Source organism: Chrysochloris asiatica, unplaced genomic scaffold, assembly GCF_000296735.1.
Source record: "Chrysochloris asiatica unplaced genomic scaffold, ChrAsi1.0 scaffold00008, whole genome shotgun sequence".
In the NCBI taxonomy this organism is placed as follows: domain Eukaryota; kingdom Metazoa; phylum Chordata; class Mammalia; order Afrosoricida; family Chrysochloridae; genus Chrysochloris; species Chrysochloris asiatica.
Window position 1 is genome coordinate 10865200 of NW_006408526.1, and position 19205 is coordinate 10884404.

General features: G+C 36.2%; 1 protein-coding gene across 2 annotated transcripts in view; it reads right to left on the reverse strand.

Annotated features, from left to right (window-relative positions):
- MMP13 (matrix metallopeptidase 13 (collagenase 3)) overlaps window positions 1–10873 on the reverse strand; it is an 11478-nt gene extending 605 nt beyond the window's left edge. The window contains exons 1-9 of one of the 2 annotated variants that reach the window (XM_006833776.1): window positions 10736–10873; window positions 10370–10611; window positions 9026–9174; window positions 8731–8856; window positions 7236–7397; window positions 5509–5626; window positions 4412–4549; window positions 3091–3246; window positions 767–870 (exon numbers count right to left, since the gene is read on the reverse strand). In XM_006833776.1, the coding sequence (XP_006833839.1) occupies window positions 767–870; window positions 3091–3246; window positions 4412–4549; window positions 5509–5626; window positions 7236–7397; window positions 8731–8856; window positions 9026–9174; window positions 10370–10611; window positions 10736–10855 (1315 nt within the window). In that variant the 5' untranslated portion in view covers window positions 10856–10873. Of the gene's footprint in view, window positions 1–766; window positions 871–3090; window positions 3251–4411; window positions 4550–5508; window positions 5627–7235; window positions 7398–8730; window positions 8857–9025; window positions 9175–10369; window positions 10612–10735 lie in introns of both variants that reach the window. The other variant, XM_006833777.1, reaches the window with a different exon arrangement.
- Between the last annotated feature and the right edge of the window lie 8332 nt (window positions 10874–19205).

A 19205-nucleotide genomic window follows, 5' to 3' on the forward strand; every position in this document is an offset into this window, starting at 1 on the left:
ACACACACACACACACACAAACACCAGGAGACTGGTAGAGTAGTGGAGGATGTGTGGGGTTGCTAACCAAAAGGTCAGCAGTTCAAATCCACCAGGCACACGAGAGTCACTAAGAGGCCAAACTGACTCCATGACACTTTACAACGAACAACAAAATATATATATTACTGTTTATTATTAAGTGCCATGGAGTCAGTTCTGACTCGTATATATATTTATGTGTGTGTGTGTGTTAGAAAACTTCCCAAGTCCCCTAAATTTTCACCTAGAACTAATTGTTGTCTTGCCATGAGTTCCAATTTTGAGACTTGAATATTTTGTTAGGGATAATTTCTTTAGATAATTAAATCAGAAAATCATTATATAATTATTATAATTGTGTGTATATATATATAATTCAAATTGGAAACGGAGTACAGATTTTACATATATATATATGTAAAATATATATATATATGTAAAATCTGTACTCCGTTTCCAATTTGAATTGTCAGAATATATAGCATTTTAGCATCTTTTAGCATAATTTAAGGTAGTGCTTAAGTTGTAGCATTTTTTCATCAATACAATTAACAATCATGAAGCTAAAATGTTGTTTAATTTTTGTTTTCTCATTGTGTAAATAATAACTCAAGAATTATTCATTCTTTAACTGTCATACAGTTACCAGCACACCTAAGACCTATATAGAAATCCTTTATAAGATAAAGTGTTTTGTGAGACTACAGAAGTCCTCAATAAAGGTCAATACAATGAAACCAGTTACCATTTTTCTCGTAAACAGCATCTACTTTGTCACCAATTCCTGGGAAGTCCTCTTCTATTAGTCTGGGGTAGTCTTTATCCATAATATGATTATTATCATCATAACTAATAAGAAAGAGAAATTCTTAAGTAGATTATATTACTTATACATTTTCTTAGAAATATTATAGTGAATATAATGGCACCTTTCAAAATTGACTAGGATTTTAAGAGTTCAAGTCCATTAAAAAAAATACAATAGCTTTAAAATTTATGAATTACAATACTGACTATACAGTGGGCCATTGGTGAATATTTATTGAGTTGTTCAAACGCCACCTTTGTAAAGCTAGTTACAAACTCATCTCCCATTTCAAAAATTACTATAAATCATGTCATTTAAGAAATGTTTTTAGAGTAAAACAAATACAACTTTATTAACTGAACAACTACCTGTTGATAACCTATTATGTGCAAGACAACTTGCTAAATTCGGTAATGGATACAAAAGTATATAAGATTTTATTTCTGTACTTAAATGTTACAGGGGGTATGGTGGAGCTAAATTTTCATATCCCATATTCCTACTCCTCTGACTACACCTACACCTTGGCCAACCATAAGCATTTTTTTTTTTTAATTTAATCTATTTAAAAATTTTACTGCCTTCCCTGTCACCCAACTTACCACATGTCCACCCTCTAGCCAATGAATAATTCTCCCTTCCCTCCCACCCATGGTAACCATCATAGAATGCTGTGCAGTTTAGCATAAAAATCTTTTCTTGACTTTTACAACATTGGTCTCATACAATATTTGTTTGTTTATTATTACATTCAAAGATATTTTGAAATATCTTAAAAGAACTGATTCCCATAATGTTCAACTATTCCGAGTGAGAGTATTTAATATTTCTGAGATACCTTCAATAACTAAAAGGTAATAGGTACTATACTACTAAGAAGCAAGGTGGGCACACACTTAACTGCAGCAGCAGACAACAGAAGAGAAGCATCAATAAAGAGTAAATATCAAGTGTCATCTGAGCACAGGGGAAGGGTTTGGTAACCTTATGATGAGGTGTTCAGAAAAGACTTTGCAAATGAAATAGTAATTTAAAAGAAGTTTACAAATGGGTAGAACTTTAAGAGAGGGAGGTGTAGGAAAAGAGTTTCCAGTAAAGAAAATTGCCAGGGAAGGTTTAGGGGAGTGAAAGCACAAAGCATTTGAGACACAGTAAGCAATCCACCTTGACTGGATCAGATATTTCATATAGGGGTGTAGGGACTAGAAGGGTAGCCTGGTAGTAATGTTTATGAATGTCATTATCAGAAAAAAAGAAGTCAAACTCCAAACAATGATACTCAGGTCTGTGTGTATGTATGTGTATAGAGATGGGGTAAAACTTCCATTATAGATAATTCCACTGTTGGATATTTTTGGATTATCCTCTATTGAAACATAGATATGCACCTCCTAAATGTCACTAATGTCAATATTGCCTTAATTTCTACATTTGTATTATAGAAATTTCAGCTCTACTTGCTCTTCTGAATGACGCTGACTTCACACACTACTGATTTAGCAGCTTTCTGGCCAGCTTCCCCCAATGGTCACCCAATTCTGTAGAAATTACCATCTCCTGTCAATCAATCTTTTCCTATAGTTATTCAGACATTCTCTTTGGCCAGAAAAGATGGAGCCACGTGTGAATTAGGAGAGAATGACAAGAAAGAGAATCCAGGAGAAAGATGGGAAGGAATAAAGGCGCCATCGTAAAAGAGATGCTTTTGTAACGGTTGAGGCACAACTAGAGACTAAGAAAGGAGAGAGTGGCTGAGAAGAGGTGAGTGTTATATGTACGTATGTGTTTTAAGAGGACTTAAGACTTTTAAAGGTCTGTCTACAAGTCTGTCTGAAATAACTGACATGGAACGAAAAAGAGGGACTGATTTAGCATATTAAATGATGTTCTGTTGAATCACTGAGATGAAACAAAGTGTCTGAGTTGTTGACTCTAAAGCTCATTATCTTGTCTGCAAATCTTCACTTAATCCACAAGAAAAAGTTGGAAATAAATAATAAATGTCCTGTTGCTGATGTGTTGTTAAGTGCCACTGAGTCAGGTTTCCGAGGCTGTAAATCTTTACAGAAACAGAAAACCTCATCTTTCTTCCACAGCTCAGTTAAATGGCTTGAACTGCCAACCTTGTGGTTAGCAGTCCAGTGCTCATCTTACAGCTCCACCTCGCTCCTAAACAATGCAATAAGATTATAATTTATAACAGTGAGAGACAAACTTTGCCTCTATGATACAATGTGGATCAGTCTCTATAGCAGCCATACCTCCAGACTTGGTTTCCTGAGAACAAGAGAGTCTTGTCTGTGGCTTCAATGTGAACAGCTGCACTTATCTTTTTAACCTCTTTTGGAAATCCCAGTTCAGATATTTTTTTGGGATAACCTTCCAGAATATCATAACCATTAAGAGCCCAAAATTTTCTTGCTGAAATAAAGGTAAAGAATAATTTTACTTTCCTAGGAAATCTGTCAGAATTCATGAATTTAGGCATTTAACAATGAAAGGCTCACATATTTAGAAACAAAGTCTTCAATATTTGCAATCACCATGCTTATGAAACACACAAATGTGAGCGTTCTACAAGCAGAGTTTAAATCACTTTAAAATCCTGATTTCCTATTTATGAGCACAGCCATCCAAATATAAATATCTGGCAATTTGTTATTTATGAGTATTCAGTTTAGAGATGAATGAAAAAATATATTTAAAAATTTACATGAAAAAAGCACAGTAGGTACAGTAAATTAGAAATTGAAAACTAAAACTGTATACTATCCAGAATTCCAATTCATTCTCTAAAAGTACCTTCATTGTAGCATTAATTACCATAGTTAAATAACAGAAATAAGTTAACATGTAGAATGTAGAATGTTATGCAATGGTGGTTGGTAGTTATATGCCATGGAGTCCAGTCCAACTCAGAGCAACCCTGTATAGGGTTTCCAAGGGAGTAAATCTTCACAGGAGCACAAAGCCTCATCTTTTTCTCATGGAGCGGCTGATGGATTCAAACTGCTGACCTTGAGGTTAGCAGCCCAACTTGTAACCCACTACATTACCAAAGCTCCTTATAAATTATAATCACGAAGATGGAATACTAATTTGAAAAACTTTTCATGATTTTATTTCAAGGAAATGAATAGAATATAAAAAATATCTGTACAGTGTAGAAAATGTATCTACACTGTAAATACAAGGACTAGAAAAGAACGTGAGAAAATTAAAAAAAAGATTTTCTACAAATGTAGAATTATGAGTAATAGTTTTTTTTTCCAATTCTCCCAAATGTGCATTATTACAATGTTTGTGTGGTAAATAATTTTTAAGGTGATCTAAGGGAAAAAAAAACTGACATTATTGCTATAAAACTAAGAGGACATGATAAATAATAATGTGGGATTTTTGCATGTCAGATTGGGAATATTTGGTAAAATGGCTTCAGGTGCTTTCTGGTTTCTCTTTGTTATCCTTGATTCTTAATTTTGGTATATTTTCAATTATGGGTTTTCTATTTGCTAAATCTCTGGTAGCATCAAGTTCTCCACTGCCAATCTGGAGATGTGAGAAGCCTCAACTTTGGAAGGCTTACCTCTAAAGATGAAGATAAGATCATGTGATGGATGCTCATATGCAGCATCAATACGGTTGGGAAGTTCAGGCCAAAACGATTTTGTTAAAAACAGTTCCGCCTCAACCTGCTGAGGATGCAGGCGCCAGAAGAATCTAACACAAAAGTAGAATACAGAGTTTACAGAGTAAACATGTATATTTTAATGGGATGTTTCTATCCCTCTAGCGATCTAGCTTCACATCATTGCAGATAGTCATAAACAACCATTTCCTAGCATTTGTGAAGGGGGGAGAAAGGAATCCATTCTCTTTTTAAGTTACAAATTATCTGTACCTTATCTCTAGACTAAGGTATTAAAGTTTAAAATATCACAGTCTCTGAGAAGATTTTAAGTCCTTGGTGGGTTGAGACCATGCTTTGTTTGGTTTTGCATGTCTTACAAGTGGCAAGCAAATGTGCCAGGTGCTACCTTGGGCTCTGGAAATATACAAATGATGTCTCCCCTGACCCATGGCTTAGGGAGACTGATAGAGAGAGAACACTTGGATAATGTAGTTAAAACTGTACTAGAGAAGATGGGAATGCGATTGTATTACAGACGGGGTGCAATTAATTGATGAATGAATGAATGAATGAATGAATAAACATATTAGAAATATTGAGAAATAAAGTATTTTACTTTTAAGTACCTATAGCTCCAGAGTTACAAAAGCAATCTCCTTCCAAATTCTGACATGTTTATAGAACCAGTTTTTCCATACCAAAAGGAGCTAAGGTGGCATTTTGAGTAACACAGGAATTATTTTCAATACTTATCTATCTCTTCACTCAATTTGAGTTTCTATATTTACTTGATTATCTTTGTGAAAAATATTTACAACCAAAGATGTAAAAAGAAGGGGCAAAATGTCAAAATTATCCATTGGAAAGTAAAATGTTCATCCATCATTTATTTGATCCAAATATGCAAATGAACTGCCCAAGGTCTATTATTTTTACTGCTAATTTCAGATTTAATAGTTTGGCTGGATATTTTGGTAATTTGCACACACAACTTCATAGATGTTTGGCACATGCAGGTTTAATTAAAAAAAAAAAAAAAAAAGTTTACCTGTCTTTAAAGACCATTGTTTCTCCTCGGAGGCTAGTAATGGCATCAAGGGATAAGGAGGGATCACATTTGTCTGGAGTTTTGGGATGTTTAGGGTTAGGATCTTCATCTCCTGGACCTGAAGCAGTGAATGAATAAAAGAAGTTCCTGATAGTGAACATACTGATGACACCTGTCTCAGCTCACTGAGCAGGCTGATTCTGCTCATAGGGAGTAAGAGAAGCTCTGCAGGGAAGCAGTAAGTCCTGAGGTTCCCACATAGAAGCACCAATCCTGCACTGCTACTTCCTTCATCAAGGGTTATTAAGGTCTTACAGCTGGGGATGACCTTTCTCCTTTCATTCTTTAGGGCCTCTAGAGATTCAACTTAACCATAAATTTAGGGTTTGGGATTTGACGATAGAAACAGAGAGATAAAAAAAACAAAAGACTTTTAAAAAAATTCTCCACACTTTGAAGTATGAAAACCAGATTCTTCTTCAATCCATTTCTGAAGGTTCATCATCAACATATGGGAACTCACACCTCTTCCCCTTTTCTTACCTATTTTAGCAATTGTCAATACTGACTAACATTTTATCAGTATGCCGCAATGCAGCTTCATTGGAGGCATAAACCAGGTCTTCTACAACTTTGATATTACTTGCCACAGGTTTGAAATTCTTCTACCAGCTTACAGGCATGATCATGAGGTCCAATGCACAGAAATAGTTCTACAATACTTGTTCTCTATCTAGTTCAGATAAGTCCTATCTTCAGTCCCTTGGTCTGAACAATATGGTTGACATAATAAGAATTGTAAAATAAATTGGCAAATTCTCTTTGCAATCAGTCAGCTCAAATCACCACACTTACATTAGCTGCTTGTTAGGGTGGCATGAGTATATTTTCAGAGCTACGGTTCTAACAGTGTTTACATTGTTAAACTGTGTACTGTAGTTTTCACTCTGTTCATGACAGACACACTTTCTTGTTTGGATTGAGGTTAAATAATTTTGTAAGTGTGTAAGAAAAAAGATAGACATTCTTACAACAGTTGCTATATATGCTAATTAAAAACCACCACAGACCACTTAAGCAGTTTCTACGATGGCAAACTGGAGTGTTTGAAAGAATACTTGGAATTTATTAAAACTGGTTAAGATCTCACATTCACCATCAGTTGTGTGAATAACCTAAAAACCAGTTGTCATCAAGTCAGTTTCATATCCATACACTTTAGAGTAGAACTGTGCTCCTCAGGTTCTCATGGCTGTGACTTTTCAGAAAGAGACTATCAAGCCCATCTTCTGAGACACCTCTAGGAGGTTTGAACCATCAACCTCTAGGTTATTAGCCGAGCACTTAACTATTTGAGCCACCCAGGGACTCACATTGTGTGACTAGAGGAACACCATCTAAACTCTCTGAGACTTAGTTTTCTCATTGGTTAAATGGGGAGTAAAATATTTTCCTTCCTTATCTCAGAGGTGTCTTGAAAACAAACATACCTTATAAGATGTATAATACAAATAAAAGGAATTGTAATCTGCCAAGAAACCTTGAAGAATGGAATATTTTCTACTTAAGTAGGTAGTTTGACTTGGTAAAATAAAGAAATGAGTATGTTTACCTAGGTTTTAGTAATAAAACCAGGATAGTATTATGGACAATGGTAAATTCGCCAGTAATTTAGAAAACAAATATATGTATCTATGCCGCTTTTACATTGACAACTTAAGAGTTACCATAGAGAGCCTGGATCCCTTGAACATCATCATCAGGAAGTACAAAGTGGCCTTTGCCAGTGTAGGTATAGATGGGAAACATGAGTGCTCCTGGGTCCTTGGAGTGGTCAAGGCCTAAGGAGTGACCAAACTCATGGGCAGCAACAAGGAACAGGTTGTAGCCTATAAAAAGAAAAAGAAATAACATCTTCTTCATCTATTTGGCTTTCTGTTTCTTTGTTCTCCCACTCAGGTATTAAAATTAATATTTAGTTGCTTGAAGAAAGATTCAAATTATTGAATCCTTATAAGCAATTTAGTGACCTCTTTAATTGCACCTGCCTATACAATTTGAAGGAGTCCTGGTGTGGTGCTGTAGGCTAATGCTTCAGACTGCAAAGTCATTTGACTGCAAGGTCAGTAGTTCAAGCTTATCAACTGCTCCTTGGAAACCCTATACAGAGTTACTATGAGTCAGAATTGACTAAATGGCACTTAACAATAACAACATACAATTTGAAGAGTCCTGCAATGGCGCTATAGCATAAGCACTAGACTGCTAACTGAAAGGTTGTTCAAACCCATCAGCCACTCCTCAGAAACCCAATACAGGGTTGCTATAAGTGGAACTGACTCCACGGCACTTAATAACAGCATGAGACTTGAATGTCGACAGTTAGCTCTCAAGTAACCAGAGACTTATTGTGAAAACACTCGTAATCCTGAGATGCTTTCTATTGTGAAAACACTAGAATTCTGATATGTTGTTTGCCCTCTCTAGGTCAGGTGAGAAAAAAACGACAGTTATTAAATGAGAAGTGGAGAAAATCACACCGGATAGTACTTAGCAAGGGTGCTGCCAGCAGGAGGAAGCATCCAAAGGGATAATGACCAAGTATGGAGGATGCACTAAACAGGGTTACTTGGGAACAAATGCTATCTAGGTGATTCTTTCCAGAATCTCTCTACTCTAAACTCTAGGAAAAATGATTGGTGAACATTATTCTGGAAAACTATCATGCTCCCTCTAGTCATGTGTTCTGGCAATTTTTGAGTCTCCTAATACTGGTATTTAAGTTGGAGAGAAGCATAATAAAATATTGAAAGAAGAATAAAATTAACAAAATACTAGAGATGATTTTCACTTCTGCATTAAGTACACCAAAGTCTATGGTTTCAATTTGACCTCAAATAGCCTTGGTCATAATAGTCTGGAACACAGTGGCTCTGCAGGATAAGTACTAGACTGTGAACCACAAGGTCAGCGGGTCAAACCCACCAGTCACTCCACAGGAGAACAATGAGGATTTCTGTTCCCACAAAGATTTACAGCCTCAGAAACCTTTACTGGGTCACTATGAGTCAAAACTGACTTGACAGCACTTAACAACAACATCACAGTCTATGAATTAAGAACCAACTCCACAGCACATAACAACAACAATTTCTTACCAGAGGGCTCACTATCCAATATCATTGACTAGCCCATGAGTTCTAGTTTTATAAGAAGTATTACCTTTAGAACTACTTGTCCAGGTTTCATCATCATCAAAATGAGCATCTCCTCCAAAATCTGGACCAGGAGGAAAAGCATGAGCCAGCAGACCAGAGGGTCCATCAAATGGGTAAAAGTCACCATGTTCTACATACAAAAGCAAGAGTTAGGAATATGATTACACCTAGTAGAACTTGGGAAGATTCATTGAATACTATACAATGTAACGAATGACTGAAAAATGGACTGTAAGAATGAAACCAACTAAGAAATGGAAATACCAAAAAATGTCTTAAAAATGGCTCTGCTTTATTACCTTTAGTTCCAAAAGAGATCATGATGTCAGCAGTGCCATTGTGAAGTCTAGTAAAATTCAGAGGTGTCACATCAGACCAAACTTTGAAGGCTTTTCGGAAAGCTTTGTCAACTTCAGAATGAGTCAGGTCTGGAGTATAATTCACAATCCTATATCACAGAGAAAATTCCAGTTACATTTTTGGAAGGTGAAAGTTATTTTGAATATATTTTCTTAGTAGTTCGATTTCAACTAAATACAGTAGTCATTTGAAAACTCTATGAAAGGTCCATTGTTTTAAAAAATGTATTAATTATTACACTATTTTTAAAAAGCTGCAATTGATCTGACTCTGATCTATGGCAACCCCATGAGTGTCAGAGTAGAACTATACGCCATAGTAGTCTCAATGGTTGATTTTTTGTAACTAGATTGCCAGCCCTTTATTCTGAGGAGACTCTCGATGGATTCAAACTTTCAACCTTTTAGCTAACAGTTCACCTACTCTTTCCACCACTGAGGGCTCCTATTATACCATACAGTGATGAATTCAATCAAACATTTTCTTATTTCCAAGTATCTGACCATTTAGCATCTTATATTTTAAATATTCTAATGTTTAATAGGACCTATTTTGTACCCTAGAATTTTTTAATTTTATTAAAATGGACAAGTAAATTAATTACCTCTGTAAAGTTCCTAGAGAGAAAATAAGTACAATTCATCATCTTTAGCACTATTGCGATCAATACACTTGAATTACAATATTTGCAAATTTTCTTAAGCTTATTTTTCCTTCTATGTTGATTTCATTTCTATAAGAAATAGCTCAGATAATACAGATTTCCACTGAAAAATAATGCTGGGCTAACTTAACAATAATAGATGTTACGAGTTACTCTCCTCAAAAGTACTAGTGTTATCTCTGGCAGACTAGTGTGGCGTTGTAAAATAAGCACTGCTAACCACATGGGCTCAAGCGTGGCAACAATTGTAAGGTTGGCCCAGAACCAGGCAGTGTTTCATTTTGTTGTGCATAGGGTCACTATGATTCGGTACTGACTCGATGACACCTAACAACAACAACAACAAACCACAAGGTTGGCCATTCAAATCTGCCCTGCACTCATTGGAAAACCTTTATAGGGTCTTTGTGAGTCAGAAAAGACTCTTCAGCACTTAATAACAACAACAACAACATCTCTGGACTTAATTTCCAGTGAAATATTTAAACCCTACTTAACGAAATGGGACCATAGTGTTCTAACCATCAAGAGTAGCTTGTGATAAAAATTAACATTCAATACTTTGTTTTTTTACATATTTTTACAAACTAACAAATATTAAAGACAGCCTGTGATTTACCTGTAGGTTAAATTCATTTTAGACCATTTGAGAGTTCGAGGGAAAACATTGTATTCACCCACATCCGGGACTCCACATCTTGGTTTTTTCATGATATCTAAGGTGTTATCATCAAGTTTGCCTGTCACTTCTAAGCCAAAAAAAGACTGCATTTCTCGGAGCCTGTTAGCCATAGAAGTTGCTGCCGTCTTCTTCAGAATTCCAGCAAGATTCAGAGGATGGTAGTATGATTTTAGGTAGTGCTAAGAAAGAAAGATCAATAGCACTTAACAACAACAAGAAAAAATGAAACCCAAGTAAACTGTTATAAAAGAGAAGGGCATTTATGAAGTGTACCACACCACTGAAATTGGCAAAATACTCTACCTCTGCAAACTGGAAGTCTTCCTCAGACAAATCACCATCATCATCATCATCAGGAAGGGGTAGGGACCAACAATGGGACCAGCTCAAGAAGAGCAGTGCAGCCAGGACACCTGGATGCATCTTGAACTGTTATGCCTGTAAGCTGCTGCCTCTTCATGGATAACCACCTTTACTTTTATAGGCCTGCAGCAGTGAGTCATCTCTTACGGACATATTTCACCCTCCTAGCCAGTTGAAGGTAAACATGCTTACATGATGACTTTTTTTCTCTTTCTCCCAAGAACTGTGGTTTGTGGTAGAATTTGAAGGAAATAGAAAATACGGACATCTCTAGTTTCATCAGGGTCTCAAAACCCATCTGGCAAAATAAACAACCTCAGCATATTTATAGATGATGTGGGAAGAAGCAGAGAGTAGTAAAATTTTCACTTAACAAAAAATGTTTTTCTTTCCTGTAAGGAAGCAGTTACTTTTATTTATTTATATAGTTTCAGATAATAAGAATATCAATATGGTATACTTGCTCCCAAAAAGAAAACCTCTTGTCCTGCTAAAAACTTTCAGTATGTTTATAACCCAGTGGATTCTAAACTGCATTGTCTCTAAAGCAACTGCAGATAAAAATGCTCTCTGCCTGAGAGTCATGGAATTGGACTAGATGGAAACTTGGCTTTTCCGTGGTGCTGTTGTACAGCCGTAGGGTTGAGTCCTGCAGTTGGAATTTAAAATCACGGGACTGAACTTCCAACTAAGACAAGGGAGCTTCAAAAAGTTTGTTAAATTCCATTATATTTTCATTCAATATTTCCACAAACTGTGTGATGTCCCTTTGTATGAAATTCTACACACATTTTCCACAGGTCTAGGAAAACTTAGAAAAATTTTATAGAAATGCAACCATAATGGCTAACATATATTGAGGGAATACACTATGCTGGACTTCAAAAGTATTATTTAATTCTTACAACAGTCTTATAAGTAGATATCATTTATTGTGAGACTTAGTTTACATTTTACAGATGAATAACCTGAAACATAGAGAAATTAGGATTTGAACCCAGAATAGTTGACTCAAGATTTCCTGTTCTTAACCACCATCCAGTATGGTGTCAATTCCCATGCCATTTTCAGATATTTTCTCAAAAACTGAACTGCTTGGTTCCCACACCTTTGGGAGTACACATGAAAACTAGGGCTCTAGAGAAGGTCAACTTCACATTATTCTATTTTTTACTTTCAAGTTTGAATAATAGAAGTCCCCTTGGTCCAAAAACTCAGGAATATTGCCTAAGCCATTTCGATTCCTTTCAAAACCTTACTCTTTAAAATTTTATTAAATCAGAGTGACATTTTGCTCTCCTGCGGTGGTAAATTTGTAAAGCAATATAGGTCATGATCTTCAAAATTATTGAGCTTTTAGAGGAGCTCTGGTAGCGTAGTGTTTACGAGTCAGGCTGCCAACCTCAAGGTCAGCAGTTCGAAACTACCAGCGGTTCTGCAGGAGAAAGATGAGGCTTTCTGCTCTCGTAAAGATTTACAGCCTCGGAAACCCTGTGCAGGGTCACTATGAGTCGGAACTGACTCCATGGTACTTAACAACAACAACAGCAGGATAATATGCTGGACCACAAGGTCAGTTTGAACTGCAAGGTCAAACCCACCAGCTGCTACCCTGAACCGACTCCACGGCACTTAACAACAACATTAATAAATGTGGACTGCAAACCACAAGGTCGGCAGTTCAAAGACATCAGCTGCTCCTTGGAGTCAGAATTGACTCAACAGCACTTAACAACAACAACATTAACAAATGACTGAAAATGCTAGTGAATTTAAATATTAAAAGTCAGAAAGGAATTGGAGCTCAAGTCAGGGGTATATTAAAATGAAGGGAAGAAGTATTAATGCAGATTTAGAGTAAATAGCAAAGGGAATCTTAACTTGAGGGTAAATTGTTATAAGTGTCTTAGAAAACAACAACAGAAATATCATTGAAATGTTATGTAATCCATTAAGGGAACGGAATTATGTTGGGGAAGATAAGAGTCCCCACTGAATAGTTTTCATCTTGTCTAAATGCGTCTGGTAAAAAGAGATGGGGATAAGATTCTTATGATTCAATCGTGAGTAATTGTTATCATGACTAATTGCGACTGTCAGAGTTGTAAAGGTAAAAGTTTTATAACAAAAGTGGTGGAGTAGTTAGTCTTACAGTCCAGAGACAGAGGACCCTAGGATCATCAAGAGAGAAGAACACAAGCGGAATGCGGGACCCTATCCAGAGAAGCAGTGGCACCAGGGATGGAGGCCCAGATGAGAACATGGAGACAGGGAGCAGCTGAGGACTCTAGATTAGTGGGAAGAGAGAAACTGAGAGCCAGTGGCCAGGAGGCAGTTTTGCAGAATATGCCCTTTTGTGGTTGAAATTATTATATATGCCTGAGTGTTTAAAAAAAAAAAAAAAAGCTAAAATGTATAGAGAGAAATACTGTTAACTGATAGTACATGGAGGGGACTATAATCATTATAATGAAACAAAGTATATGATTTATTGAATGTAAAACTGATGATCTGCCCTGTAAACTTTCATTCAATTCACAATAAAAACTTTTGAAAAAAGAGATTGCTTTGTAGAAGTTCAAGATTAGACTTGGTTTCAATCAACAATACCAAGCAATAATTTATTTTAAGTCACTTCCACATGCAACAACATTTAATTTTATGATTAAGTGAAACTTCATTCAAAAGTTTGATTCAGCAACATAATCTTACAGGAAATTAATTCATTAAAATGCATTTGCTTTTACCAATAAACCTTTAGAATGCTTTTAAATCTCATTAGGTAATAAATAAGTCTTTGAAGAAGTTTAGAAATAAATGACATTTCATTCAATGTTTGAAAGTAGGAAAAAATAATCAAAAGATAAATTTACTTAGAGATTCTCATATTTGTAGAAATGTTATTACTCTAGAAGAAAATAAGATTTTTTTTTTAATGATCAAATCAATGAGTACAGGCTAAGCATCATCCATTCAGGATGTTTCTATGAAGAGACATGATCATAGGTGAGCCTTCTCCTTAGGAAAATGATAAATATTACCTCCTCCCCACACACACAACAAAAAAATCATTGAGAAATTATTACAAATAATCACTACTATTTTGCACCTTTAAAAATAATGTTCATTATCCAATAGCATTACTATTTTAATAGTTTCTCATTCCATTTAAGAATATAAACAGAACAAATTAAAAAAACAAAACAGGAAGGTTCATTATAATATGCTAAAAATCCCATAGAAGATTAAAATAGACATTGATTCCTTAAGAAAAGAATCAGACTGCTTGGTTATAGGCTATTGTTCCTGAAGAGTGATTTTAGACAGTGATTAAGGTGTGTGTCATGGCACTGTAACGTGTTGGCAAGCTGCTTGTCAATGCAAGTCTTTATCTCAGGTTAATTGTTAAAACGAAAGCTAGACCTCAAGATTACCACTAGTAAAATGGTTTGTGGTTTCCAATGCCACCTTTAGCACAATGAAGTAGTTACAAATTGTTCTAACAAGTCTACCAAAGCACTGGAAAATTTGAAAACCTGTAGAATGAGCAAACAAAACTGTTTGAACTGAATTAGGAGTGTATATCTACTGCTGATTCAGACATAAGCAATATGGGACTTTTCGAAACATATGTCATCATCAGTTTCTATGTTCAAAACATAATTCAAGTGAGAACCAACAATGTCCATAAATAGCCATTCAATAAATCACAGGGTGATTCCAGATTTGAAATAACATGAACAATGCACCATTTGAGTTGGATTGGACTCATGAAAATTCTGTAAGTCAAAGAATCTTTGAAGCCAGGACTTTGGGGCTTCAGTATAACCCATTGGCCTCGAATAGATTTTGACTCAGAGCAACCCTATAGGTCAGAGTAGGGTTGCTCCATAGGGTTTCTGAGGCTATCAATCTTTAGAGAGGCCGGCTATCTCATCTTTTGCCCTCAGAACAGTTGGTGGGTATAAACCACCAAGCTTTTAGTTAGCAGCACTTAAACCATTATCCACCACAGCTCTTTTGGTTTCAGTATAGGTCGTATTTTTTATTTTGTTTTCATAAAGATAACTTATTTGATTTTGTGTATTTACATGAAGCAATGATTTTATAAATACCCAGATGACTGTTTTGCTATAATTTCTGATTTCTTTTTTGCCCGTATCCTTATGAAATTAAGTCTTAATTGTTGTCAAGAAAATGGAGGACGGAATGTAAATCTAAACGTTCATACTGGTGTGGCGCTGTGGGCTAATGTGCTGGACTGCAAAGTTGGTTTGAACAGCAAGGCTGGTGGTTCAAGCTCACCAGCCGCTCCTTGGAAACCCTATACAGGGTTGCAATTAATTAGCGTAGTGGTTACCAATCGGGCTGTGAACTGCAAGGTCAGCAGTTCAAAACTACCAGCTATTCTGCGGGACAAAGATGAAGCTTTCTGCTCCTGTAAAGATTTACAGCCTTGGAAATCTGTACAGGGTCGCTATGAGTCGGAACCAACTCCATGGCACATAATCACCACCACCACCACCACCACTGCTACCTATTTAGGGAAGAATGAAAAATGGATGAAACCTGTAAGGACACTCTACTCAAGAAGTATGGAGTGGTTAAAGTTGGGAATGGGGGAGGGGGGAAGAGACCAAATAATCCTGACTTATGCCCAAAGGATGAAGATTGGTATTCACTGAGATTATATAATTAATTCCTGTTTTGTCCTTTTATCCATCCGAATAAGGGAAAATTTATGGTCTCTATATTTTAAAGGAAAAAGTAGAATATATGGGCACAGCACAACTCTACCATTATATCAAAATCTTTCATTTGGAATGAATAAAAGAAACAGCAGAGCCCTGCACTGGTAGTGAATATGGGCCTTAAGGTAGACAAACAAAAGTATTTACTTCTCTCTGAAGTGGGGATGATAAAATAAGTTTTATAGGGTGTGAGATTTAATTATAAAATATCCAGTTTATTAAAACAGCTCAATAAAGGATAGTTATAACAGCAACAAGAACAATGCTGATCTTATTTTTTTTTCTAAAGCACTTGGCAAATGGTAATGTTTAACGTATGGGAACTACAGAGATTGAATTCTGAATTAATGATGACGGAGCTTATTCAAAGGTTATTTTGGCACAATGAAAACAACTGCTGAGCCTCAAGCAATAATGGATACATGATAGAAATGCAAATCTGAGGCATTTGCATAAAACATGTCTACTATAATAATTCATTTTGATTCAGCAAAGTATCTGGCAGAAAGTACTTGGCAAACATAAGTGTTGTTAGGTACTGTTGAGTCAGTTCCATGTACAACAGAATGAAACACCATCCTGTCCTGCACCATCTTCGTTTGAATACAGTTTGAAACTCGTCTGTCAATATACTGTTGCAGCTGTTTTTTGAATTGTCTTTAGCAAAATTTTACTTGAATGTAATATCAGTGATTTGTCTGATGATTTACACATTCCATTGGGTCACCTCTACTTGGAATGGGCACAAATAAATGACCTTTGCCAATCCATTGGCCAGGTCGCTCTTTTCCAAATTTCTTGGCATAGATGAGTAAGTACCTCCAGTCTCTCATCAGTTTGTTGGAAGATTTCAATTTGTCCTTCCATCAATTCCTGGAGCTTTGTTCTTTGCCAATGCCTTCAGTGCACAGTGGACTTCTTCCTTCAGAACCATTGGCACTTGATCACATGCTACCTCTTGAAATGATTGAACAGCAATCATTTCTTTTTTGGTACAGTGAGTCTGTATGTTCCTTTCATCTTTTTTTGATGCATTCTGTATCATTCAGTATTTTGTCAAAAGAATCCTTCAGTATTTCAAGTCAAGGCTTGAATTGTTTCCTCAGAGCTTTCAGCTTGGGAAATGCTAACCACGTTCTTCCCTTTTGGTTTCCTAACTTCAGATCTCAGCACATTTCATTATAACATTTGATTTTGTATTCATGAGCTGCCCATTGAAATTTTATGTTCCTATGTCAAAGTTAGGAAAGTTCATATAGAAAGTCCTTCTAATGCTCTATAGGTTACTATTTCTGTAGAGCATGAGATCTAAAGGCTTTTTACTTGTGAACAACTCCATTGTTGTTGTTAAGTGCCAATGAGTCGGTTCCAAATCATAGCAACCCTGTATAGGGTTTCCTAGGAACAGCTGGTGAGCTTGAACCGCCAACCTTACAGTTCAAATAGCTTTGTAGTCTGACGTATTAACTCAGAGTGCCACAGCAGGACTCTGTGAACAACTCCATTACGGTGGTGGTTGTTATGTGCTGTCGAATTGGTTCCAACTCACAGTGACCCTGCACAGGGTTTCTGAGGCTGTATATCTTTATGGAAGCAGAAAGCCTCATCTTTCTTCCACTGTAGTTTTGAACTGCTGACCTTGAGGTTCGCAGCCTCATTCATAACCACTATGCTACCAGAGCTCCTTAACTCCATTATGTTGTTGTTGTTGTTATGTGCCGTGGAGTCATTTCCGACTCATAGCGACCCTGTACAGGATTTCTGAGGCTGCAAATCTTTACGGTAGCAGAAAGCCTCATCTTTCTCCCACGGAGCAGCTGGTAGTTTCGAACTGCCGACCTTGTCGTTTGCAGCCCAGTTCGTAACCACTACACTACCAGAGCTTCTGTAACTCCATTATAGCAGAGCTTAATTCCATTTTATGCTTAGGTTTTAAATTTGTCTTCAATGTCACATGTACCTCTTGCAGCTTAGAAACAGTATTTTTTAAAGTAGTGTTGGAGATCACTTCCCCCAGCCAGCTCTTGAAGGAAAACTCATGGATGGTACCCCTTAATGGTTGCCTGCTTGTGATGTCATACTCGAAAGACTCAGAATGTAAGGTCTCCTATATCCCTCCCTGCTTTCCGTAGGACGGGTGTGTATATGTGATACATGGCTCCTGGTGTCATTATGTCATTAGTTGTGGGAGGAGAGTTCTGTTTTCTGTGCCCTATAAAAGGTTACCAAGTAGAAATAGAACTTTGGAAACTCATCATGGTGTCTATGATTTTCCTCATCCCAGTGATCTATTTTTGTCTTTGTCTCATGTTTGCTCTTGTTTAAGACTTAATAAGGAGTCTGTATAATATTTACAACTTTGAAGATGGGGTCTCTTTTATCCCCTATATCACTATGAAAGATAGATTTTCTATACATTTTGCGATTAGAGGGACATGTTCTTTTTCTAAAGAAAAATAATGAGATTGTGAGTAGATATGTTGCTTACTTAGCTAATACTTGCGTTGCCTGAGTCTTAGTCAGTGAAGAGTATGAATATAATACAAAGAAATAAAAATCATTGTTATTTATGAATCACTATAAATTATTTTCAGGACACTAAAGTTCAAATGTTCAACCACTGGTAAACTCTGTTAAACTTTCTTCAACCCAGGAGGCAAAAAAATCAAATTGACTTGTTAAGTCAAACCTTATATTGCTACCACACAATTCTGGTAGTGTCAGCTTAACTCAAGACCTCAACAATCATTTTGGTTGGTTCTGTTTTGTTGCTGTTTGGGGATATGAGATGGAAACCCCAAATGATTTGACCACTATAAACATAAAATTTGCAAAGCCACTTTCTCCCAAGTGGATAATTTCTGTAACTTTGACCACTTTTCCAATTTACTGATGACAGCAATTCTAACTCTGTCTTCTTCCATACAGAATCTTCTTCTCTACCTGTGGATCATCTGTCCAGAACGCATCATCATCAAAGTGAACATCATCTCCCAAACCTTCACCAGAGGTAAGGCGTGTGCCAGCTGTCCCAAGGAACCAATAAAAATAAACCTCCATGTTTTAAAAAGGAAATAACTCAGAAAATAACTGGGAAAATTATCATGAACAATAACAAAGCTTATAATTTGGGATAAAGAATATTCAAAATTGGAAAGTCTTCAAAAAAAGACAATGTTTTCTTCATGGTTACCTTTGCTTCTAAAACAGATCATGATATCAGCAGCTCCCCAGAACGCTCTATCTTATCACTTCAAGCCTTGAATATCGCTTGAATGGCATTATCCAGTTGAAGGGGACAGCTCTGGAATGTAGTTCATTATTCTGACACAAACAGATGGCATTTCAGTAAGCCTTCATATGTGATATTTCAATGATTGCAATACATTGTTTGTATCTTTTTTATTATTCTTATTATTTCCTTATAGAATCAGAAATCTAAAGTACACCATAGTATATTAAAGAGTCTTTGTTTTTGTTGTGGTTAAGTACAGATTCCGACCCATAGAGACACTGTATAGGGTTTCCAAGGAGTGACTGGTGAGCTTGGACTGCTGACCTTGCTGTTAGACAACCTAATTTTTATGTGCTTATAAATGTTCTTGTTTTCTAAAAAAATCAAATTGCACTTGTTGTTGAGTCAGTTCTGACTCATAGCG